The sequence below is a fragment of the Nasonia vitripennis genome, assembly GCF_009193385.2.
Source record: "Nasonia vitripennis strain AsymCx chromosome 3 unlocalized genomic scaffold, Nvit_psr_1.1 chr3_random0013, whole genome shotgun sequence".
In the NCBI taxonomy this organism is placed as follows: domain Eukaryota; kingdom Metazoa; phylum Arthropoda; class Insecta; order Hymenoptera; family Pteromalidae; genus Nasonia; species Nasonia vitripennis.
This window is the reverse complement of record NW_022279633.1, coordinates 592,501-619,596: the sequence shown is the minus strand read 5'-3', so window position 1 is coordinate 619,596 and position 27,096 is coordinate 592,501. Positions and strand designations below refer to the sequence as shown.

The following is a 27,096-nucleotide window of genomic DNA, read 5'->3' as shown; positions in this document are numbered from 1 at the left end:
ACACCAACGGTTTCGAACTGTATTGAGTACGTAAGCTATCGGTCGCGAAACCCGATCGTAGCGAGATCAACTCTCCCTCCGTTCTTAGCGCGTAGATAGAGCGTGTGTTTGAATCACAATGGCGTCTCCCGGTTTCACGTGCGCCTTGCTTCGCGCGTTGTTCGCAGTGACGTATAGCGGCGTCTTTTCGCTTTTCTCTTTCTGTCTCCCTCCGTCCCGTACAGCTTTCGTGCGAGAGAGAGGTGAGGCGGCCATATTGGCTTGGTTGCCTAGCAACCTCCTTTGTCCGAAGCTTGTTCGGAGAATTTCAGCGCGCGTTCTTGTCTGTTTGAAATTCTTGGAAAGGCGTTTTTGTCGATTTGACTTTTCGCGTTTAGCGCGTTTGATTTTACAAACTTATGCCTTTTCCTATACGTATTCGTGTTGTTTTCTTTGCGTAATTTTCGTATCATTGATTTTATTAGATTTTACTTAACACGTTTTTTTCGCGAGACTTAGTCATTCGGCTTTGTTACGTGTTTTTTATCATTCACTTCACTTTTCTTTTATTTTCACTCGCGTGCGTTTATTTCACTTCCAAACCGAGACTTTATCAAAAGAATCCGAATTAAATCAAACAAACGCGTTTTTCTTTGTTCTGCGCATTGCGTCCCTTTATGTATGCTTGTGTACTTACGCGTGGTTTGTGAATTTTCGCACTTAAATTGCCTTCCTGCCATCGTGATTCCTGAATTCACCGGTGGCCTTTGTATTCGACGTTTACGTGTCGTTCCCCGAGAGGCAGTCTCGAACTCGTCCTTGGCTTCTTTGTGTGTGCGGCGTGTTCGTAGCGTTCACTGGGAAGCGACGCGTACTTTTTTCGGCTTCTATGTCGAGTGTAGATCGTGGCCCTTTTCGTATCACTTTAACTGTCACTTTTCACGCAGTGGAGGCGAAGCGGGGCTCATAACCTGTTGGTATATTAGCTACAAGCGGACGAAAATAATAGAGATAAGGTGATACGCAAAAGGAAAACACTTCAGTTTATGAGAAAGATAAACGTGGCTTTATTCGGTAACTGAACTTAACGTGGACAAAGGAAAAGAAAGGCTTGGCGTGGCTGAGAAAGTGTGTGGCATGCTCGGCGAGCGCGCAAGAAGTGAGACGGCGGATCACGTGGTCGTGGCTGTTTTACGCAGCGAGGGTACTGCGGGGTTGCTAGATGTCGGATGTTAGCGTATATATTCTAACAAATAATTTAATATTGAAAAACAAATTCATTATAAACTGATGATTTTAATAAATAAAATGTATCTTCTCATAACTATTTCAATAGGTAAGTATGTATTTTATTCTCGAATTTCTAATACTTTTATCATACATTATTTAAATAATTATGAGTGTATTAAACTAATTTTAAATGAATTTGAAAACTACCGTTTTATCAGTTCTTATACTATAAATTTTTATAGTTTACTTACATAAATTTTGTTATTATTTTTAAGTACAAATATTTTTGAATTTTTCAGAAATTATAAATACTATAAATTAGGATTTTGGTTTTTAATATAAAAAATAATTGTCTTTTATAATAATAACAAAATATATTTGTTCGTTGTTTTTGTTCATTCATTGTTCGTTTCATTCTTATCCTGAAAAGGAAATAGTTGTTAATTTAAGTAATATTAATTGTTATTTCTAATTAAAAAATATTTCAGATCCCAATATTAGATCTTCTAATTCCATTTTCGTGCGCGGAGAAAGCGCAGCGAGCTTCACTCGCCGTGCATTTTGTATACGCGAGTGACTTAGCTGCATTGCACGGAGTCGTTATTGCACCGACGGCAAACGTCCATGGGCGACTCCAGCGTCATCGAGGGATAGCTGTGGCGTAATATTTTAACAGATAAAGAAACTGCTCGGTGACTCTGTGGCATCTTCGTGGCCGCCGTGCACAAGGCCAGTTGCCCCGTTACAAACTGGCGCCTTAACGTTGCAGGTAATGAGCAAGAGCGTCCGAGTAGGTGGGCATCAAAATAAATTCGTGTTGCAAGAAGGAAGAATTAGCTCATCTCGCGGAAGAACGAAATTTAACTTTAGCGCAAATAAATGAAGCAGAAAGGATGGCTGCTCTGTCATTCGTATTTACAGGCATAGCCGCAGAATAATGCGAGAACAACAAAGATGAATGGCAAAGCTGGGAAGAGTTCTTAGATACGGCAGTGACAAGATGGTACGGCACGAACAGGCGATTCTAACAACGGACGCAGAGAGAAGATACCAAGGCGCGCACGAGCCCATTTTGTGACATTCCTGGGAGGCATAATGAAGGAAATAAAGCCACAACCAAGCCTGAAAAATTAATTAGACCTCTTACATAAAAATCTGAGGCCAGAATTGCAGTGGTTGATTCCTCATATGAACTGCCACGACTGGGACAGTTTCTGAAGAAGCCGAAACCGTACTGGCAAGCGGACAAGAGTGCGGCGCGCTATCACCACTTGAGCAAACTCTACTAGCATCGCTTACGTACGTTTTAACGACAAAACGCAAACAGCCTGGTGCCGCAGCTGTAAAGTGGTATAGACAATAACCGGAAAATTATGCAACGTTGGCCGAGCCTTTAACTTAGCTAACAAAGAAGATCAGCCGTTCGTTTAGAGCGATGAACAGCAATCAGCATTCGAGACGATAAAAGCTCTTATCGCCTTGGCTCTACTACTGCACTGCCCGTGCTTCAATCAGCAGTTCGTCATACAAACCGATGCAAGTGATACAGCGTTGTGTTGACGCAGTGCATATACGGACAAGACTGAGTACTCGAATTCGGCAGCAAAGTACTTACCCAAACAGAGAGGAATTACAGGGTCAGCGAACGAGAATGCTTGGCCGTGCTTTTCGCCATACGCAAGTTTCATCAGTACATTGAAAGTTATATATTCAGAGTCATAACAGATCACAGCAGCCTAAGGTGGCTATGCAATCGCTATAAGCTGACTAGAGTTAAACAGCGTGCACCACCAAGATTCATAGGTAAACTTGTGGTGCAAAAGCCTTGGCAATGGGTAACCGGAGATATTATGGGTCCCTTGTTAAAGTCTGCTAAAGGCCACGAGTATGCACTTATCTTCAAGGGTTTGTTTACTTGATATAGAGTGCGTGACACTTTGCAAAGCAAACGGCAAAGCAATACTTGCCGCACTCAAGGAGAGAGCGATTTTGAGATTCGGTGCACCCGAGGTGTTTCATTCCTCGGGCATCCAAGCATCTCATTCTTTCGCATGATCGCGCGACGGCGCACAGAGTACCAAAATCCGATTTTTATGGCCAACATTTGCTCGACAAGTTAAATCGCAAACATTCTTAATGAAAAAAATTGCAAAATACTTCTACGATAATTTCCGTTCATGTAAAACTACTTATATTTGATAACGCGTTACATATCCTATAAGAAAAATAGAAAAAGTTACAGCATTGGCTTGATAATCTATAAGGTGTTTAAGACCCCTTCAAGTTTCTAAAATGCCGATTAAGTGATGGTGGTATAAAATAAGGATCTAAAATTTATATTTTATCAGTTTAGAGTTCAGAGATCCAAAATCAGCAAGTATATATTCTTTTTATTTGTTCTTACAGTTTTAGAGATTTTAGTACATTTAAATTATAGAATAATTCGATTATTACATTATTCAGTCTCATGTGTTTGCCTATTTTTCTTTTAGGTTATGTACTCTTTTATTAAATATAAGCAGTTCTACTCGGGCGGAAATCATCATACAAGTATTTCGCAATTTTTTTATTAAGAATGATTGCAATTTAGCTTGTCGTGCGAATTTTGGCCACAAAAATCTGATTTTGGTACACTGTGTGGCGATACAGTTCTTTTAAAATTTTTATGTACTCATATAATTTTAAATAAAAGTCATAAAAGTATTAAATATTTACAAATACATAATTTAAGCATATTCAAATTTATATGAGATAATTAATCTAAATTTCAAATTTCAAATCAAGTTAAATAAAACATAACATTATTGTAAGCAGAGAAAATAACGCGCCTTTTTATTTACCGCATGGGTGGTGTGGAAAAAATAGATGTATTAATAATCATTACCTATTTTGTTATTTAGATGAATGTCAAATTAATTGTATTGGGGTGGGTGAGTGGAGCGAGCAGGGAAAACCCCCCCTAGTATAAGTATATATTAAATTATACATGTATATTAATTTTTAAATTCACTTGCGCTAAATGACCTACCGCCTCATAAGTTATGTATAAAAGTTATGTAAAAAGTAGGTGCTGTAATTATTTTGCTGAGAAATTTAAATTTAAATGAAGGGTTTTGTAATGGTACGCGATTAATAGTAAGGAAAATAATGCAATTCTGTATACAGGTAGAAATAATTAGCGGTAAACAATTCGGTAAAGTTGTTTTAATACTACAGATGGATTTGACTTTTTCAAAAGAAGAAATTCCTTTTGAAATGAAAAGACGACAATTTTCGGTACGATTAGGATATGCCATGACAATCAACAAATCACAAGGCCAAACATTTAACATAGTTGGTGTCTATTTACCAAATCCAGTTTTCAGTCATGGTCAATTATGTAATATAGCATTATCCAGGGTAACGTTAAAAAAAAAATTTAACAATTTTACTTTCAGAAAATTCAAGTTTCCAAGATAAAAGTAAATATAATGATGATTCAAATAAGATATATACAAAAAATATTGTATATCATGAAATATTAAATTAATAATAAACAAATAAAATAAGTCGGTTATTGAGAAAAGAGGTGAATGGCTTCAGAGCACAGGTACAGTAAGTTTACTTTTATATAATAGTAGATGTAGATATATATATACATTAATAATAAACAAATAAAATATCTCCTATTTTAGAAATATATGGGCAACATGTAAAAAATGCGCAATGAATCATAAATAATAAAATGATGAATTAAATATAATAATAAACAAATAAAATATGTCAGTTATACATGTCATGTAAATAATGCGCTATAAATTATAAATAATTGTTCGAACATTAGTTTGATATGCGGAGAGAGAGCGAGAAGGTTCAAGAAGCTTGTCATCTTAATTTCAAAATTCGACGGTTTTTGCTAGCCCACACGGCACCAATGAGGTTGCCATGGCAACGCGCGCTCGCTCGCTCCTACTCTGTCTCTCTCCGCCTGTTTCGCGAGCGGTCTTCTGCCGCTTTCGCTGATTTGTGCAGTTCAGTACGTATTGCCGAAACACTGTGAGCGCACGTACTCGCCTCACAGTGTCGTCCGTAACAATATCATTGTTCACGCGTTGGTACTAATACAGTAGCCTTCATTTATTTTCCGTAGTTTTAAACACTTGTAAATACAATCTATCTTTCAATAAATATCAAAGCCTTTTCTTACAGCATATTAATTGGAGTTAACGATTGAGAGTGTTTTTGTTTATTGCCAACTAGTCCTTCGAGATCCACAAGTCTCTAACTTCAGTTCGAGAGACTATAATTAATAATAATATTAATTTTAAATAATAATGAACAAATTAAATATATCATTTATTAAGAAAAGATGTGAATGGCTTCATCAAATAATAATGCTATGAATTATAAATAAAAATATGAATGATAAATAACAATGTACAGATAAAATATTAAGTTATTGATAAAAGATGTAAATCATGGCTTCGCCGCACACAGGTATATTAAATATAGTCTTATATAATAGTAGAAGTAAACATATATAAATCAATAATAAACAAATTAATCATCTCCTATTTTAGATATGTATGGACAACATGTAAACAATGCACTATGCATTATGAATAATAATAAACAAATGGAATATGTTAGTCATTGTAAAAAGATGTGAATGGCTTCATGGCACACAGATACATTAAGTATACTCTTATATAATAGTCTAAATAGATATATATATATATATATATATAAATTAATATTAAAGAAATAAAACATCTCCTATTTTAGATATATATGGGCAATATTTGAATATTACGCTATAAATTATAAATAATAAAAAACTAATAGAATAATAAGTTATATATTATTATTATATGGCACATATAAACATGGTTTTATGTTTCTTACATTATACCTGAATATATATATATATATATATATATATATATATATATATATATAATGGTTTTCTTCATTTTTAAACAATTCAGGAAAAATAACACAAAATAGAATTTTTCATTTTTTGACTATGCAAAGTGTATCTGTCCCCTTAACACCTCACGAAGAACAAAACCATCGACTCTCACATGTAACATTTGTACGATAATATTTATATATTACAATAGCAGTCCGCGCATGCGTACAAATATTTTATAGGATAATATTTGTAGATTTTTCTATTTTTATTTTGCTTTGTATTGTCATATTAGCTTTGATCTTGTATATAGTTTTTCATTTGAACTTTTTGTGCTACCAACTTGTTGTGACTGTCGACTCTATGAGTTTCAGTGGGTTCAGGAGGGGCGCTGTTCACTTCGGCGATCGTTGAGACGGGTCTGAAATTGTTACCCTTAAGTCAATGTTGATATACAGTTTATAGGACTTCTAAAAATTCAAATGAGATAAGAATTATACTTATAAATATAAATATGTCAGTTATTGAGAAAAGATATGAATGGCTTCACGGCACACAGGAATATTTAAATAACCCGAAATTATTAAGACCCAAAAATTTTAAGGCTCAAAAATTTTAAAACCCAAAAATTTTAGGGCCCAGAAATTGTAAGGCCCAAAATTATATCCTAGATGTTAAGTTATTGGGAAAAGATGTGGAAGGCTTCACGGCACACGGAGACATTATGCACATTAATATAATAGTAGAAGTAGATTAGTTTACAATTAAATCTATAGTACTAACTAATAAACATACAGAACTGACATAGTAACTTTGATAAACGCGCCTTAATATGGCAAACGATCCCGTATATTAGGAAACCGAAGTAAAACAATCTCAATGTCATATATCTGTTGTATGACTCTATCAGTTCAATTAACATGACTTCAACATCTATATTATATCGCGCCTTTTTAGGCACGACCGCGACACGGAAGTGCCTTATTGTTTTGTCATCGAAAAATGTGTGAAATACGATATCTCACGCAATTTTCGACTTTTTATTATCAGCAAAGCGTACGATCAAAAATCAAATCTATACGTTAAAACGTAATAGCTAACGTATCTTTGCTTCTATTAGTCAGAATATAACAGTTTATTTTTAATTCATAGTACATAATACATAGAAATCATTAAAAAAATCAGTGCAAAAATGAGAAAATATTTAAAAAACGCACTTATAATTTCCTAATAGGCCGCCATTTTAAAATTTAGAAAAATCTTTTTGCATACTTATTTTATAACCAAAAACACATTGATATAAGTGAGCCTATTGGGGAGGGGGGGGGGTGGAGTTAGCGCTGAGAACCGGCGAGAGATCGGCAGGTTAAGTTGAGACCCGCCTAATCCTTCCTGTCCAAAACAGGAAAAGGGGGGTGACGTGTGTGTGGATGTGCCCGAGGTTGGTGTGCGTTCCTGTGAGTTCACCTCCAAAAAAAAACGGTGTCGCTGAGGAGAGAAAGTGCACGTGTCCATCGCGTACCACGCTAACTCGTTTGGCTGGAGCTTGCTCTCAGTGGAGCGAGTCTGGTCGAGGGAGGACCATCCAACCCGGTGAAGGCTACATTACCCAGTTGCGACGGGGGAGAGGGAGGCGAGAAGACTCCAAAGGGTCTTCGGAGAGAGCGCTCCATGTAGAACAGAAGGTGCCCTATGTAGAACAGAAGGTTATATACAGGGATTTTTATTCTAAAATAATGACTAATGACTAATTGCTCAATTTTTTACCATTGCCCCGTTTAAAACAGAGAGCACGCTGTTTATAACGGAGAGCTCTCCCTGTAGAGCGAAGATCACGAATGGGTTGTGCAAGTAGCCTTGGCTCCGTGCTCCCACTCAGACGCAGTCTGATGCGTGGAGAGGAATGCCTCGGCCTGGGCCCGGCCTGCCTTTATGCCCTTAAGAACCCTATTTCGCTTTGGGGGGATCGCACTAGTAGTGTGGCCGTCTAGCGGTCACGCGAGGTACTAGCTGTACGGCGGAAGCATTACAGCGTGTGCAGCGCTCTCAGGCGGGTTGCGGGTTGCCAGGGGCTTGCAGCGAGAAGCGCTGTGTTTTTTTTCATAACTCAACGCTTTTGCCTAAAACCTAACGACTTTATCTCTAATCTTATCCAATGATACAATTCGTCATTTAGCCAAAGCAAAACCATTGCGTTATGCGGCACTCTCCGAGTACGAGTGATAAAAATAATTTATAGGCAAAATAATAAAACTAAATTTTTTGCAATTATTCATGTATTTTTGAATTTCAAAATTTTTTTGAATTATTTATTTATAGCCTTTTTTAGGAAATCTACTTAGGATCATTTTTCATTACTATAACTTATTTTCAGAGCACAGAATCATTCTTTTTTTCACTGTTTAACAAACTGCTCTACGATAATTTGAACAAGACTTCATGGGCACAATCCTGACATTTTCATGAACCGTTTAAGCTTTTGAACACAGTTTCTGGTCATACTTTCCAAACAGCCTCCGCGTGACTCCCTGGCTCCCGGACCAAACCTAAGATCAGTAGGAGCCAAAAATAGTAATATAACATAGAAATTGTTCATTGTAAATCCAATAACTAAAGTTAGGTTAAAATAACGTGAAAATAAGATTTTTAACTCATTTATATAAAACTGAGGAAGAGCTAATTTCTGATGCAGCGGTAGTGAATCTTTTGTACTAATGTAACGAGATTATGATATTTGATGAATTAAGACCACAGACTTATGTTATAAAACTATATGTTAATACCATAAAATAAAATCATGTGTATATCTCCAACTATGTTTAATGAGATCGCAATTGACTTTCTCAAGTATTTTTACAATTTACTTACCTTGTGCTTAAGTCGTAAACTATATACTGTGCTAAATAAGAATATCTAAATAATTTTTTAACATTTTGAGCAAGCAGAAGATATTTCCTGTCTGGAGATAAAGAAAATTTTGCCGGAGCCAATCTTCTCTGAAAAAAAATGTATATGAGTATTATGCAGAATCAATACATTTATTTTATTAAATGTGTAATAAAAATAAATGGCACAAATAATAGTATATTGCGTACCATGGGCTTGAAGTAGGCTTTATTTAGACCAAGTATGAAGGTTGCAGTACAAGTTGAAACGAGCTAGCACGAACTAAAGGCGAGTGCGTTAGTGAACCGAAGCTGCAAAATAGGAAGACAAAAAGCCCACTTAACCCTTGTTACACAACATATTATTTATATAGCTTAAATAGCTTTTCTTTTCGCCGGTCAAAAAAGAGTCACATAAATCCCGATTGATGTGTACAAAAAAGACGGAGTGCAGCAAAAAGAGTAGAGAAGTACTTTTGCGCCCGCTACTCAATTCATTGGCAAATCTTCTAAACTTGCGTGAAATTCAACATGTGCAGTTTAAAACGCGAAAATCAGTACATGCGTTACAAAAAATATGGTGTGCACCGAGGGCATTTTATTTTAAATAAAATAAGTTTGTTCGGGTTATGTAAGAGCGGGAGGATGAATTTTGAATTTCGAGCCGTAGCGCGGCGAGCACTGCAGCGAGAACGGTCGAGCGCATGCGCGCACTGATGTGGGCCTCTCCTGTTTGCGCAGGCTCCGGCGCGAGGGAGTACGTGCAGTTCAGTTCTGACAGTTCCTCTCGAGTAATCAGTTGACATTTTGCGCTCTTTGTAAATTGCGAGCGAATAGAGTCGTCATCATCGTCCTTTTCAGGACGATCGACACTCTTTATTGTATCACCGTGCGTTGCGTAGTGTGTGTGCATTTTGCGTGCGGTGTGCGGATTGTGTGAATTCTTCGAGTGTTGGGATTTCGGCCACGTGTGAGCTTCCTCGCCGTGTCGATCTCCACCCGGCGATTGCTACCTACGCGGCAGGGCTGAAAAGGCCTGCCCGTGGTCCAGGATTGGTTTCCTCGAGACGTCGAGGCGTCCTGCGACCGAGGAAGGTACATTCCACCAACGTGCGGCCAGGGCTTTACGTCGCGCCGTCCACGTCTCGTTCTGCGTCTAAGGTAGGAGAGCTCTCCAGCGTGCGAAAGTTACCTCGCGGCGATAGAATTAAGCTACTTGCGTTTCTTTCTCGGTTGTTGTCTATAGTATAGTCTGTCTTTTTTTTGTATAAGCGTACATTGTAATTGCGTTTCTCTCTATTTGTTTAGTCTATCCTAGAGTCACTTTTCTTTGTCTAATTTCCTTATTTCTAAAATAAAGCTATAGACTTGTCCCGGCTTTTTTCTCTACTCCGTGAGAGTTTTTACGCCGCGGCAAGTCGTCTTTTTTCTCCCGCGAAATTCATTGTGTTTTGCGTTGATTTATTCACCCAAACTTCCCTCACTCATTCCACCATTTTAATTTAATATATATATATATATATATATATATATATATATATATATATATATATATATATATATATATATATATATATATATATATATAATTTGAACTCATTAGCTTTTGTTCAAAGTTGTATTGCTGTATGTTATTCATGGGTTATAAGGTTATATGCACAAGTTCTTTTCACTACGCTCATAGCATGTTATGTACTGAACATGCATGTACTGCAAAGAATTTGTACACATAACCCTATAGCCTGTGAATAACATACAGCAGTACAACTTATTTTGTTTAAAATCATGTAACTTCTACTGCAAAGTCCATCCCATTACCAAACTTGGCATGCTCAAAGCTCTGGTCATAAGAAACACTATTTTGAAACACAAGCACGATTTTTGCGTTTTTCTGACTTAATAAGCGAGACTAAAGTAACTTTTTTCAGATCAGCAGGCAAAAAAAAATTATAGCGGGCATTTTTAATTGTTTTTTTCGCCCAGCGGGCGTTTTTCATTTTTTTCGCCCGCATATATCTATATCTATATATATATACATATCTATATATATATATACACTATACATATATATATATATATATATATACTAGGGGGTACCCCCTGCTCGCTCCGCTCGCCAACCCCCAAATTTTGGTTTTTATTATATTGTATTGATAAATAACAAATTGAGTATAAAAAAATGTAAATATTTATTTATATAAAAGTATTGTAAATAATTAAAAAAGGACAGTTCATCTGTAGATAGTCAATTTAGATAGTAGATTTTTTTTGGAATTTAATCTTGAAATCATATTTTAACTCTCGTTTTTATTGTCTGATATATTCTGAAATTAATGTAAATAAATCAATTTGGTATTCAAATAGAAATTCATTTTTTTACTTAATAACCAAAATATTTTATAATAGATGATTTAAAAATGTTACCTTCCAAACTGTTAACAATAGATAATTTCTAACTTGATATAATCCAAATCAATAGTATAATTTTATTTACTAAATGAAACTATTGTTCATAGTAGCCTTTATTTTATATAATTATATCATGTCATATAATTACGTAAAATAATTGGCGAATTTTTTAAATAATAATTTAAGAAAAACAAAAAAAAAATCAACGCGCCTGAAACACATTGTATATCCATATTATAATGTGCTTCTGACAGTACCTCTTGGGTGGTGTGGAAATCTGTCGTTATTGTCTTCTCAATTTAAACTTTAACCCATCGTTATACCATTTTTCCAATAAAGGAAATTTTGTCGATCTTCTTAATTTGATTATAACACATCATTATACCATTATTAAAAAAATGGAACTTTTGAAATCTTTTTGACTAACTTTATAATAATCATTTTAATATTAATAAAATTGATTTAAGAGGGGCCAATGGAGGGGATGCGGAGGGGCTTGCGGAGGGGGTGTGGAGGGGCTAGTGGTGGGTCCAGCGGAGGGGGTGCGGAGGGGTGCGGTTTGCGGCAGAGGGGCGCGGAGGGGGGCGAAGGGGCTAGTTGTGGGGCCAGCGGAGGGGGTACGGAGGGGCGCGGAGGGGGGCGGAGGGGCAAAGAGCTCCAAAAATAACGTAAATTTTGATACGATTTCACGTGAAAATGCAGAGGGGCTACGGATGGGCTGCGGAAGGGGTGCGGAGGGGCGCGGAGGGGGGCAGAGGTGCGCGGAGGGGCACGGAGGGATTATTAACATAAATTTACACATGCATCTATATAATATAGGAAGATATATATATATATATATATCTATGTGTGTATATAAAATTGTGTGTGTGTGTTCTTCATGGTGTACTTGACTCATAAAAAAAAATTTTTGTTATACTGATACATTAATAATAAATTATGTAAATAAATGTTGTCCTAGTCTTCCTAATCAGACCTCGACGATTATATAAATATATACTATTCTATAATACATAATAGTTTTTTTTAAACTCTCTATACTATAAAAAAAGTTTCGCCGTTACGACTGTAACGAACCAAAAGGAGTCGAAAAGCGAAAAAGAGAAGACGCGGGCTTGAACCGCGGACCCTGAGATTAACAAGCGGATGCTATAACCACTGAGCTAACGTCTACGATACATTCAAACGTAATGCATCGTAGTGTGACTCGGTGGAATCTTATTGCTGACGCGTCTTGCTGCTCGCGTTGCAGACGTGTGCGTCTATGACACCACCGCTACTAGTTCAAGAATTTTTCCTCCTAATTGGTTCTACTAAATTCCTCCCCCTTAATTGCTCCTCCTCAATTACTTGAGGCAATTTTAGAAAGGGAGAGAAGAATAGGGGAGGCAAAGAGAAGGGCCGAACTAATGAGAAGAGGAAACATTAGGGTGAGAGTATAAGGAGATGTACGAATGGATAGAAGAAGAGGGCAGAATAAAGAAGGTGAAAAAAGCGGAGATGATGATGAGGAGAAGGAGAGAAGGGCAAAAAGAAAGAAGGAAGACTAGGGAGGAGGAAACAGCAGTGTACAGTGTATAAGAAGAAAAAAAGAAAAAAAAAAGAAAAAAAAGATGTACGGAGATAATATTTTTGTATATTATTGTAAATACGAGATGTATAAAACAATAAAACTATTACTACTATATATATTATATATATATATATATATATATATATATATATATATATATATATATATATATATATATATATATATATATATATATATATCAAATAGTTTATTTTGTCCGCTACGTTTTAATGTTACATTTAAAAATTTTAATTTAATTTAAACCCGCAATTATAAGGGACTGGACTTATTTGCCAGAACCTTAGCTATCGCACAAAAAGTTGCTCTGACCGTACTCTACTAGGAGAGAGAGCGTATTGCTTTTGTCCGTTTGAGCTCAGTCGAGCGAGTGAGACTGAGGAGCTGGATGAGGCGCCTTTTATTTCCTGAGGAGCTACTGCGCCAAGCCACTGCTGTGCGTTTCCCCCTCCAGTGCGCCGGCGCTACTGCTGCCTATATACTCCCTTTTCGGGATATTTTTTTTAAGCGCATTTCTCTCGCATCGCTTGCGGTGTACACAAGTCCGGACCATTACAACCTCAACTATGACCAGCTAGAACTCGAAGCCAAATGAAGGAATAGCGGTAATAATTTATTTATTTATATAATCGTCGAGGTCTGATTAGGAAGACTAGGACAACATTTATTTACATATATATATATATATATATATATATATATATATATATATATATATATATATATATATATATATATATATATATATATATATATATATATATATATATATATATAGATATATGCGGGCGAAAAAAATGAAAAACGCCCACTGGGCGAAACAAAAAATTAAAAATGCCCGCTATAATTTTTTTTTGCCTGCTGATCTGAAAAAAGTTACTTTAGTCTCGCTTAATAAGTCAGAAAAACGCAAAAATCGTGCTTGTGTTACAAAATAGTGTTTCTTATGACAAGAGCTTTGAGCATGCCAAGTTTGGTAATGGGATGGACTTTGCAGTAGAAGTTACATGATTTTAAACAAAATAAGTTGTACTGCTGTATGTTATTCACAGGCTATAGGGTTATGTGTACAAGTTCTTTGCAGTACATGCATGTTCAGTACATAGCATGCTGTGAGCGTAGTGAAAAGAACTTGTGCATATAACCTTATAACCTATGAATAACATAATTTTATTTAAAATAAAATGCCCTCGGTGCACACCATATTTTTTGTAATGCATGTATTGATTTCTGCGTATTTTGCTTATATGCGGCACTAATAAGGTTACCTCTTTCAAACTGCTTTTCTCAGTATTATGTACACATTATTTTGGAAAGATACACATTAAAAATACAATTACAATAAGATTGATCGCAAGGTAAGGTAAATATGATAAGAATATAATATATAATATAATATATATGTACATATCATGTACATGTACACACACATATATACACTATATGTATAGTATATATAATATAATATATATGTACATATCATGTACATGTACACACACATATATACACTATATGTATAGTATATATCGTCGCTCCTAACGAAAAGTAGTATATTTCAGATTTGCCACCAAGACTAGTATATTTCATTTTTGCCGCGAAGGCTAGTACATTTCAGATCTTTCCCACATAAAAAACTTCAATTGTTTTGGAGAAAAACAAATAGTTATATAGGTTAAAACTAATAAAATTGGAATATTTTAAAAGTTACCAAAAAATTTTTTTTCATGAGTTCCTATATTTTATGTTAACGACGTCTGCTCACTTATCGCACCTTCCTGACTTCCTTCTACAAAGTTTAGAGCGCGAATATCTCTCGTTCTAACATATATATATATATATATATATATATATATATATATATATATATATATATATATACCGTTCAACATGGCGTCAGGACGCGTGCCTACTGATAAGTGTTCCGCGTTTTTTGAGTGTCATACTGGAGAACAAGTTGAAACTGCATTGAGCGTCATCTGTGATAGAGCGTTCCATATCAACTGTCTCGACCACAGTTCCAGAAAACACAAATACTTGGGGAAACATCTGATAATTTGTCCTGAGTACAGTGACAAGAACATAACCTCAAAAATTGATAAGAAAAACCTGCATGTTTCAACTAGGATTTTCATTGCCCAGGTCAAATCTAAGACGTCAGAGGAAATAAGAAAAGAATTATTAGCTGAAATTGAAGATTGAACTCAAAGTGACAGTAAAGTGCAAAGTTTAAAAACGGAGGTCAATCTATTGAAAAGATTGTTTACTAAACTGGAGGAGAAAATGATCTCCTAAAAGAAAAACATGAAAGAAATTCGAATCAAAGTGTTTTCAAGTCTTTCTCGCACAAAGATGCGGTTAAACAAACTAAACCTTTGCAAAAAAGTACCAAAGATCACAGTTCAGAAAAATGGAAATAGTGAGAATAATGTTAAACAGTCGGTGCAAGATTGTCTAACTGCGCAGAAAGGTATACAAACTAAAAACATTTTCATAAACAAGAAAGATGAAGTAATTATTACTTGTATAAGTAAAGATAGTGTAACATTAGCAGAAAGTGTGCTTAAAGAAAAACTAAATGGCCACTGCAATGTAACAAAAAATAAACTTAATCACCCAAAGTTGAATATTGTTGGTATTAATAATTGCACAAACATGAATCTAGAGAAAATTGAGATAAATATAAATATGAGAAATTTGAGTGATTTCTCAAGAAAAGGGAAAGTTCTGCATATGTACATAAGCAAATACAGCAAACTAAGCACGGTGTTAATGGAAGTCCCTGCTGAGATATACAAGTATGTAAGAGATAATAAGAATAGAGTGTTTGTAGGATACCAAAACTGTAGAACCTATGACTTAATAAATATTGGCCCTTGCAATAAGTGTGGCAGGTTTGGACATAGTGAAAAGAAGTGCATAAATTAAGCTATATGCCTGATATGTGCTGAAAGACATAAAATAAATGATTGTACTAGTGAAACCGCTAAGTGCGTTAACTGTGTATTTAGTGCCAAATACTTATTAAAGCTAGATGTCAATCATGCCACATATGACTCTAACCTCTGTACCATACTAAAAAAAAAAAATGTTCATTGACTCAACGGATCCACTAACAAGGAAAGGTACCCAACCCGAACTCACCGATTTTGATGATTTTCATATATGTTGTAGAACATAAAAAAATAAGAGACACGTATTTTTTTTATCGGCTAATTTTCACTTTTAAGGGGTAAAAACCTCCCCTAAAGTTAACCCCCAAAAAGCGTTTTTTTTAAATATCTCGGCTTAAAATTAATATTTTTCAATGAAACAAATTGGAGGTTATTTCTTACAAAAAGAGCAAGTATTTCATGGTGATTTGAAGAGTAAGAGTAGCATCCCCTATTTTTTAGGGGTTGAAAACATATATTTTTTGGCATAATTTTATAATAAAAATGTTTAAACCGACTAAAAAAAATTGGAAAAAATGTTTAAACATCCTTAATAACAAAATTTAGTTGACGTCTTTCGGTGTTTTCATAAATATTACCCCTAAGGGGGTAAACCACCCCTAACACAAAATAACTGTAAATATGTAATTCAATACATAATATTTCGTAGAAAGTTTGTATATAGAGGTTTTCGAGGTCGCTGATTACAAATCTGTTATCAGATTTTGAAAATTCAAAATGGCGGAACCAATAGGACGGAAATATCGAAAAAAAATTTTATATAATAAAAAAGTTTTAAACGACTAAAAAAATTGGAAAAAATTTGTAAACATCTATAATAAACAAATTAAGTTTTTCGATTTTTTCATAGATACTACCCTTTAGGGGGTAAACCACCCCTAACACAAAATAACTATAAGTATACTTCAATCCATAATATTTTGTAGAAGGTTTGTATATAAGGGTTTTCGAGATCGCTCTTTGCAAATCTGATATCAGATTTTGAAAATTCAAAATGGCGGAACCAATGTGGTGGACGAAAATGTCGAAAAAAAATTTTAACTTTCATAAAAACTTGTTATAAATGTGTTATCTTTGTAGCCTGTACATGTGAACTAAAGAGCCTTAAACCCTAAACCCCTAAAGAACAAATAGGCTAAATGGTTGTGCTTCTTAACCAAACCACCTCAAATTCCTAAATTTGTAAACAAGAAAATTCTGTGTGTGAAGCAGTTTTATAATTTCCGTAGAAATTGTTATCAGAATGTTATTGAAATTCCTTTATTGTAAATTCAACTTATAATGTATTTTTGTTTATAATATTAGAGTATAATAATAATCTACAATCTTTTATCTTTTGCCATAGTGCATTTTTTGTATTGAGCATAAAATATATTATTTTACGATGTTTTTACAATAATGGTAGTCCTCATAAAAGTGTTTAAAGCACAATGCTTTTTTGCACCAACCACATCGTACAATTGCAATGTTTGTGCACCCTTCTATTTCACAATGTGTTGCACAAGACTTTCCAAAACTGTCATCTATAGGATTATCAAATTTATCTGGTTTTTCATTGACGTAACCGCTTTTATACCAGGAATATTTAAACAAATCTATATATCTCGGTGAAGACAGTTGGTTGTGAACCAATGATTGAAGTTTAATTATATTATTTCTCACATGTAAATTCATATCATGATCCATTAACATTACATTATCAGAAAATGTTCGGACAAAGTTTTTCCAAATACGGAATCCATAGACATCAAGTGGTTGTATTTTTCCTGTGGTTCCAGTTGGAATTTTTTTATGTTAATAATTTTATTTTGTGGCATTGTTTCTTCTATAACTTTGTCACAATGACCACTCCAAGAATCAAGTAATAGTATTGAGTGATGGCCTACATAGGGATAAAATATTTTTTCCAACCAGATTTTGAAGTGATCTGCAATTAAACGACTTACTAATTAACTGATCAACGATATTACAATGTAAAAATTGTTATTAGTTCCCTTACTTGTTGTTAATTTTCCAGATTTGGATGCTTCCACGTACACGTTTTCTGGTCTAAATATGTTTTGTTCTACAATAGGGCCAAACTTGCCACTTGGTTCCTTTAAAACAAGAGATAGCGGTGACAACAGTTGTCCAGTAGCTGATATTAGTGGCTGTATAGTATAACTATGCGTTGTTGCTGAAATTGACTGTACCAGACATTGCACTTGCTTTTCTCCTTCTACTGCTAATGTTCTTCCAGAATGCATTTCTAGCTGAAATCCGCTCTGATCTGTATTATACAAATTTTCGAGTCCAATCCTTGGTATACACGATTTAACGTCATCGATAAATGCTTCAGCTTTAGCCGTAAGTTCTGCACTACTTTCTAGTGTTTTTCTTGTTATGAACTTATTTATTTTCCTAGAAACTATTCGGTGTGCTTGCTTAAATTTGAGTAACCAATGTTTAGAAGCTTTGAATCTAATATCATCAAAACCAATTTCTTTTTTAGCTTGTAAGGCCCATCGAATTATATCTTCATCATGGATAATTGAACCACTGTCGAGAGCTGCTTGAAAATTATCCAGGGTATACTGACAAATTTGTGCTACTTTTTCTCTATACGTGCCACCTTTATTAATTGAATGAGCCCAACGACGTAGCTGACTAATAGATGATACTTTTTTGAATCTGTTTTGCACTGTTTTGAGACTTAAATTTTGCTTCGTTTTGCTACTTCTCCAAAATTCTCTTCACAGCTCTTTTTTTGTATTCAAAATCTAGTTCTTCATTATCTGCTGTACATTGATTTGTTGGTGCTATATCCGGATCAGGAAAATGATGTTGCACTTCATCTTCAATTATTTCCACATTATGGTCTTTATACTCTTCTTGAAAATCCAAAGAGTCATCAGTAATCATTTCTACATCGTTGAAATCATGTGTTGCATCTATTAAAATTTCTTTTATTTTTTCGGCCAACTCTGTTTCGTGATAATTCGTGACACTATCTGGTATGTTTAACGCTTGAAAGTATGCTAATAATAAGTTTAGAACGTTTAACGGATTAATTTTCATTTTTCAATCTAAAATGAAAACAAGCGGTAAAATTTATACAAGCTGTGTTTTTGCATGTAAGGCACGACTGCTACATTTCTACCAGAATAAAACGAGTGAATGTAAATTGAATCAAATCATTAATTTATGCATTGGAGAAGAATTCTCGTTCCACTTTGTGATGTTCGGAAAACTCTATTTTTGGTTTTATTCAACTTTTATTCACTTTGAAATTGAATAATGTAAATCTATATAAACTCACTAAAGAAAATTTTCTACAACTGTATGATACCACTGACAAACAAAAAGACGTACTATTCGTACTTTCCGGCATCGAACTAGAATACCCACAAAACTCACTCACTGCCTAAAAAATAACACAGGCAGCTGAGGTAAATACTCGATGAAAACAATCTAAAAAAAGAACATACTGATCGCACATATTGTCAACAACTTTTATGAGTGAAAGATATTTATCTGTGGAATTATCATTGAATGTACGATAACATTCATTCAACTAATGAATGCATATAAAATTCCCTTTCAATAACAACGTGTTCTTTAATTGCAAATGAAGTTCGAGTATTAATATTCTTTTATGTATTTTTACCAATAACAAAAATTATCATAGTAATATAATAATAATAATAAGGAGAAGAAGAATAAGCATAATTGCAATAGCAATAATAACAGTAATACTGATAATAGCAATGATAATGAAAAATAATAATAATAATTAGAATAATATTTATTATTAAATTTAGATTTTTTGATAAATTCATTAAATCGTATCAAATAGTATTATTATGGAATTCCAGACTGTAAATATTTTACTATAGATACAATAATCATTACTTCGAGAATTCATCTAAAAACGTTTGGCTTACGAAATAATTGTAACAATGAAAAACTCCCAAGTTTGACAACATTAAATTTTATTACAAAACGCAAAGGAGTTTGATAAACTAATTTTATTAACCTATGTTTTTTCATTTGCAAAAAAGTGTGGACTTTTTGAATTTATAAAATTATATAATTATGCAATTTATGAAATACTTTATAATTTATGAAATTACTTTTGAAATTATGCTAATTTATAAAAGCAGAAAAATAAATAATCTTTGATTGAAACATAAAACGAGACGTTATTTGTTACATACAAAATGATAGAATAAAATATCGGTAATATGTCTATACTCGTGTCTACGGTAAAGCATAGGCCTTCGGCTTGTCTGGAGGTTAGGGGTTTGGAGTCGTTTGGTTAAAATGCACAACCATTTAGCCTATTTGTTCTTTAGGGGTTTAGGGTTTAAGGCTCTTTAGTTCACATGTACAGGCTACAAAGATCACGCATTTGTAAACAAGTTTTTTTGAAAGTTAAAATTTTTTTTCGACATTTTCGTCCACCACATTGGTTCCGCCATTTTGAATTTTCAAAATCTGATATCATATTTGCAAAGAGCGATTTCGAAAACCCTTATATACAAACCTTCTACAAAATATTATGGATTGAAGTATACTTATAGTTATTTTGTGTTAGGGGTGGTTTACCCCCTAAAGGGTAGTATCTATGAAAAAATCGAAAAACTTAATTTGTTTATTATAGATGTTTACAAATTTTTTCCAATTTTTTTAGTCGTTTAAAACTTTTTTATTATTTAAAATTTTTTTTCGATATTTCCGTCCGCCATATTGGATCCGCCATTTTGAATTTTCAAAATCTGATAACAGATTTGTAATCAGCGACCTCGAAAACCTCTATATACAAACTTTCTACGAAATATTATGTATTGAATTACATATTTACAGTTATTTTGTGTTAGGGGTGGTTTACCCCCTTAGGGGTAATATTTATGAAAACACCGAAAGACGTCAACTAAATTTTGTTATTAAGGATGTTTAAACATTTTTTCCAATTTTTTTTAGTCGGTTTAAACATTTTTATTATAAAATGATGCCAAAAAATATATGTTTTCAACCCCTAAAAAATAGGGGATGCTACCCTTACTCTTCAAATCACCATGAAATACTTGCTCTTTTTGTAAGAAATAACCTCCAATTTGTTTCATTGAAAAATATTAATTTTAAGCCGAGATATTTAAAAAAAACGCTTTTTGGGGGTTAACTTTAGGGGAGGTTTTTACCCCTTAAAAGTGAAAATTAGCCGATAAAAAAAAATACGTGTCTCTTATTTTTTTATGTTCTACAACATATATGAAAATCATCAAAATCGGTGAGTTCGGGTTGGGTACCTTTCCTTGTAAGTCCTGTAATACCAACACTTGACACAATCTACAATAGCAGGAAAACACCTATAAGACTACAGGTACCGACAGAAATTTGCTGCAACCACTTGGAGAAGAAAATACTCTAAAATAACAAAAACTAGACAAACCACAGAATAATAGGACACTCACAAGGCAAGCGCATCAAAGACAGAAACAACAACAAGATATGTACACTACTACACCGGCGTTGAACAAAGAAAAAAAAACAAAATAAGTAAATAGGATTAGGTAGACTAGTAGGATTAGGATTATTAATACTAGTATTAAGCTAAATAACAAATGTAATCTTGAGGTGACAGCGGTTTATAGGTCACACGGAATACCAAAGTCCGAATTCATTACATATGTAAACAAAGAAAGAATAAACAAGATGGAAGAAAGGGCTGAATCACAAGCGCAATAATAAAATCATCTGAAACTAAAGAGTTATTACATAATTTGTGGCAGCTGGATATAAATAATGATCAACTTAAATTACAGTACAGAAAATATACTAAATTTCTAGATAAAGTGATTAAAGATGCAAAAATTAAATACGATAAAAAGCAAATTGAAAGCAATATAAATAATCCAAAAAAGCTCTGGGAAATTATTATTAATAAAATCAGCAACAAGAAATCTAGAGAAGCCATAAATCAGATAAAAATTAGAGACAGAAAAGTAACTGACAAGACAGAAATAGCTAATGATATGAATAGTTTTTTTTTGTGAGATAGGTCGAGAGTTAAGTGGGCGAATTGTGAATCCTGATAATGCGATACTCAAATTACCGGCTATGAATCCAAAGTCTATTTTTATTAACCCAACGAGCAAGAGTGAGGTAATATCTGTAATCAATGCATTAAAAATTAGAAGTGGTGGAGGGGATATGATAAACTCCAAGACCTTGAAATTAATACGCGAATATATAGCTGATGCACTAACTTATATTATAAACTTATGCATTGAGACAGATATTTGGCCTAATGCACTCAAGAAGGCGGCAATTGTGCCAGTTTACAAAGCAGGTGAAAAAAATAAAATCACAAACTGTAGGCCTATATCATTGATATCAAACGTAGCAAAAATTTTTGAGAAAATAATACACAATAGACTTTATGATTTTGTAACCAAAACGAATATAATCTCCAAACACCAATTCGGTTCTGTAAAAAAAATAGGTACAAAAAATGCTTTACATTACCTAACGAACTTATTGTACAATAATATTGATAAGAGTATACCGACTTTAATAACATTTCTCGACCTGGCGAAGGCTTTCGACACAGTAGATCATAGTATCCTACTAGATAAATTATACTGTGTAGGAATTAGGGGAAAAGCTCTGATCTAGCTTTCTATTTACCTTAGTAATAAGTATCAAAGTGTAAAAATAGATGGTTGTGTAAGTGATAACCTACTAATAAATACTGGTGTACCACAAGGTACGATATTTGGTCCACTGTTTTTTATATTGTACATAAATAATATACTTCAAGAGATACCTTAGATACTGCTATAATCGCAACAGGGGATAGCTGGGTGAAAGCCCAAGATAACATGAATGATTATTTGTTGAAAATACACAAATGGCTTGCTCTGAATAAGCTATCATTAAATGTTGATAAGTCTGTTTGTATGACTTTCGGTAGCTTGTCGACAGCATTTCTAACCAAATAGATGTAGAGATACAGGATAAAAAACAAGCTAGCGTTGAGAACTACAAATATCTTGGGAAAGTCTTTGACTATCATTTAAAATGGGATATGCATATGTTATATATTATTAAGAAAACTAAATATCTTGTATATATCTTTTATAAAATCGCGAAAACAATGCTAACTGAGACTTTGAGGATTATATACTATGCCTTTTTCCATAGCATAATAAGCTATGGAATCATAGCCTGGGGTGGAGTATATAAGAATAATAGAGATTTAATACAGAAAATACAAACAAATTCTAAAAATAATAAATAAAAATACTTTTGTCATGCAAAATAATCCTCTCAATCTCGAACAATTGTTTACGCTGGAGGCCTTGAAATTGTATTACAATGATCTCAGAAGGCAATACCTCAACTCATCTAGTATTACTAGAGAAAAAGAGAATTAGTGATAAGAACTGTTATATTAAACGGTATTGCTAAACGTCCGACAAAATCAAAAAATTATATTTTAGGGTTAAGAAATTGAATTAGCTAAATATATCATATATGTATACATTATATATACATATTCGCGCACACACACACACACATATATATATATATATATATATATATATATATATATATATATCCGCCCGACTATGGGCGACCACGCCGCGTTTGTCAGTCAGAGACGGAAACTTTATAGTCCTGAAGCGGCTTTGCGGCTGAAGCTCAGAAACTATACTACTGCTATAAGAATTCATCAGTGGGCAACAATGTCTCGATTCTCTCACGGTCACAGCGACGACGGCGATTGGCGTCATCATGAGCAAAGCTCTCCTCGAAAATCATTGCTTGTACACTTGTAACGTGTATGTTTAAAACAAGTTGCAGTTATTTTGTGTATGGTTCGGAGTGTGTCGCAGACATTTCTTGTAAACGTAAGTATCTATTTTTCATTTTTTTACGTATTTTTTTAGATGTTATGTGAAAATTCGGGCTTTGAAGTTTATTTATGAGCTTGATTGAAATCGCTACTCCAAACGCGGCATTTTGCTTTGTTTCCGTCATTTCGGAGTAGGTAATTTTAGATCGCGATATATGTAATAAACACAATCCACTATCGCGTTGCTCCAATATTTCGATGGAGACGTTTTTTAATATTAAAAAAATACTCCAAATACTGTGTTTTGCTGCTTTTGTCATTTTGGAGTAGGTCATTTAAAGGTCGCTGCGTATATAAACAAGCACAACCCATGACCGCATTGCTCCAATACCTTGACAGAGAAATATAGCGCGGGTACGAGCTAAGGCTACAGTTCTATTTACATCGTAAATTTAAATCGTTTTATTACAAGTAATTTTACTCGAAATTTGGTTTCTCTTAGCAAAATTTATTGATGCAACGAAAGCGTGGATATCAAGTGTGTGTGTCAGTGTGTGTGCATATGTATATATGTATGTATATTACAAAGTCTTTTATTTAAATCCAGAGTTACAAACATTTGCATCCGATACAGAGTTGTTATTATTCACACAATAACACACTATAACGCCGCAAATCCTGCAGAGGAAAACAGTATTTCCTGTTCGCAGGTCAATGCGAACTTTCTTTTTTTACTTTTATCTAGTGCAATGGATGCAACCATGGATGCAAAAGAAAATAGTAAGAAGATTGTGAAACTGACAGTTTATCAGAATTCACTTCAGACAGCCAACAAAAATATCAAGGTTATAAAGCAAACTGTGAAAATCAGAAGAGAGTTGTATCTCATTTCCAAGATGCACGAAAAAAGCAGTTTTTTTCAGACAACGAGGTGGAGGTTTTTATTACCGAATTAGAGCGAGATACAGGAGAGAACTACAATAAAAGAGACATAAAGGGAAAGAATATTTTGAAAAATGAGGAGAGAAAAAATGCTAATTCAAATTTAAGTTGTTGACTCATCAGGTATCAATGTATACATGGCCCTGAAAGAAAAACGATTAGCAAAGGTCTTCGTAAATCTAGGTAAGGAAAAGAGATAATTTTTATTTTTCATTGGTTTAGAATAATGCTGGAATGGTTTTTTTATCATTTATTTACAGTACAATGAAATTAAATTGCCCTGCAGAAATTCAATTTGTTTTGAGCAAGTGTGGTGGGTTTTATCTAATTAGTCGTATGACTAAACACAAAGGACACGACATTCTATCGGTTTGTTCTTTAATATATTATATTTATTTGGAGATTTTTATTTGTATTATATATATATATATATATATAGTAAATTTATATAGAAAATTCATACGTATATATATATATATATATATATATATATATATATATATATATATATATATATATATATATATATATATATATATATATATATATATATATATATATATATATATATGAATTTTTATGTTTATAGCACTGTCGCAGTCATTTACCACAAAATAGAAAACTAAATAAGTCTCAGCAAGAGCTTGTAAAAAGTACAATCCAAATGAAAGGTGATAAGCTCACATTAATGAGCAAACTTATGACGGAAAACAAAAAAACTACTCTTAAGGACATTTCAAATATCAAATACACAATGGAGCAGAAAGGGTTTCAGAATTCCTTGAAGGAGGGATTAAAAATTATTCAAGATAATGGTAAGTTACATACATACAAGTTTATATAGATCAGTCAATAGATATTTTATTGGTTGTACTAATTTTTATTTTAGATGCTGATTATGAAATTAGGTATGATGAAAATGGGAACTTTGAAGGCTTATTTTTTTGCACCAATGATATGAAAAAATTTGTGGAAGCTTGGCCGGAATTTATGCTCATAGACAGTACATACAAATTATTGAAATTAGAATATCCAATTATTATTATAGCTGGCGTTGATGGGAATGGTGCTACGGAAGTAGCAGCTATTGGCATAGTTGTACATGAAACCAAAGAAATTTTAAATTGGTTCATAGAACAATTCAAGAAGCATAATGAATCGGCCTGCTCAAAATGAGATCTTTCATGTCCGATAAAGATATGGTTTGCAGACAAGTGGTTAAGCAGTTGCTGCAAGTGCCAATTTATCTCTGCATATTTCATACGCAACAAACATTCAGAAGAAACATTACTATGGAGTCAACGGGAATATTACGTGAGAAGAAAAAATCTAATATTGAAACTTTTAACTGAAATGCTTTATGCTCTATCCGAAGAAGAATACAATGAAGTTTATCAGCAATTCTGTAAAGAAGCTCCGAAAGATGTTAAAAATTATTATAATGAGAATTGGCATAACATTCATGAAGAATGGGTCAGGCACTACTTTACAGAGTGTAATTTTAAGAACGACACTAACAACAGGATAGAATCTTTAAACCAGAAATTGAATTGAATTTTTTGATTAAAATCTTTGAATTTTTAGAAGTTCATAAGAACGAAAGGGATGACAAAGCTGTCAAAATGATTTCTAGAAGGCCTCTCTACGACTTGAGTGAAGATCAAAAACAGTATTTTTCACTGCTTACCAAATATGCTTTGGAATTGAGAAAGTTGTTTTAGTGAAATTTGTTTCAAAGGTTGAAGACAAGAAGTACGCTGTCAAATCAACATCATCAGAGAAGATCAAGTATGTTGTTTCAGTAACTTCATGTACTTGTGTTGATTTTAAATCCATGGGTTTGCCATGTCGAGACCTTCTTAAAATACGAAAGATTGAAGGACTGTCTCTATATGTTCCTGAAGTTGTAAAACAACGCTGGACCAAAGAATATTTTTTAAATAACCATAGATTATTTACAAAGAATAATCAGAAAGAGGATACTCAGAATATTTCTGAAAATGCAGCCAGTATTAAGTCTTCCAAGATTATTACTGTGCAGTGATATTGAAACCATTAGTGAATTAAAGAGGTCGACCAAAAGGGGCCAAACTCAATGCCATAGGTTTAGTGAAAAGAAAAAAATATAACTGCAAATTGTTTACTGCAATGAGTAGCTTTGAGAAAGCATCTATTATATTTGAGTGGATCATCGATGGAGAGACTTTGAAGAAGAAGACACTTGGACTTGATAAGATATCCATGAAGGATTTGAATGTGTCTCACAAAAAATACCATGCTGGCTGTTTAATGATGAGGTGCAACTAGTATCTCTCGTTCTCTCGTCTTATATGGATAAGAAGTCGTATAATTATCTATGTAGTATTGTAGACAAAAGA

At 33.7% G+C, this 27,096-nt stretch overlaps 1 protein-coding gene across 2 annotated transcripts in view; it reads right to left on the bottom strand.

Moving 5' to 3' along the window:
* The window catches only part of LOC100679866 (inactive dipeptidyl peptidase 10), a 160,524-nt gene that overhangs the window by 64,230 nt on the left and 69,198 nt on the right, over positions 1 to 27,096 (bottom strand). For both annotated transcript variants that reach the window (XM_031927154.2, XM_031927156.2), the window contains one exon: positions 8,969 to 9,096. In XM_031927154.2, the coding sequence (XP_031783014.1) occupies positions 8,969 to 9,096 (128 nt within the window). The remainder of the gene's footprint in view (positions 1 to 8,968; positions 9,097 to 27,096) is intronic.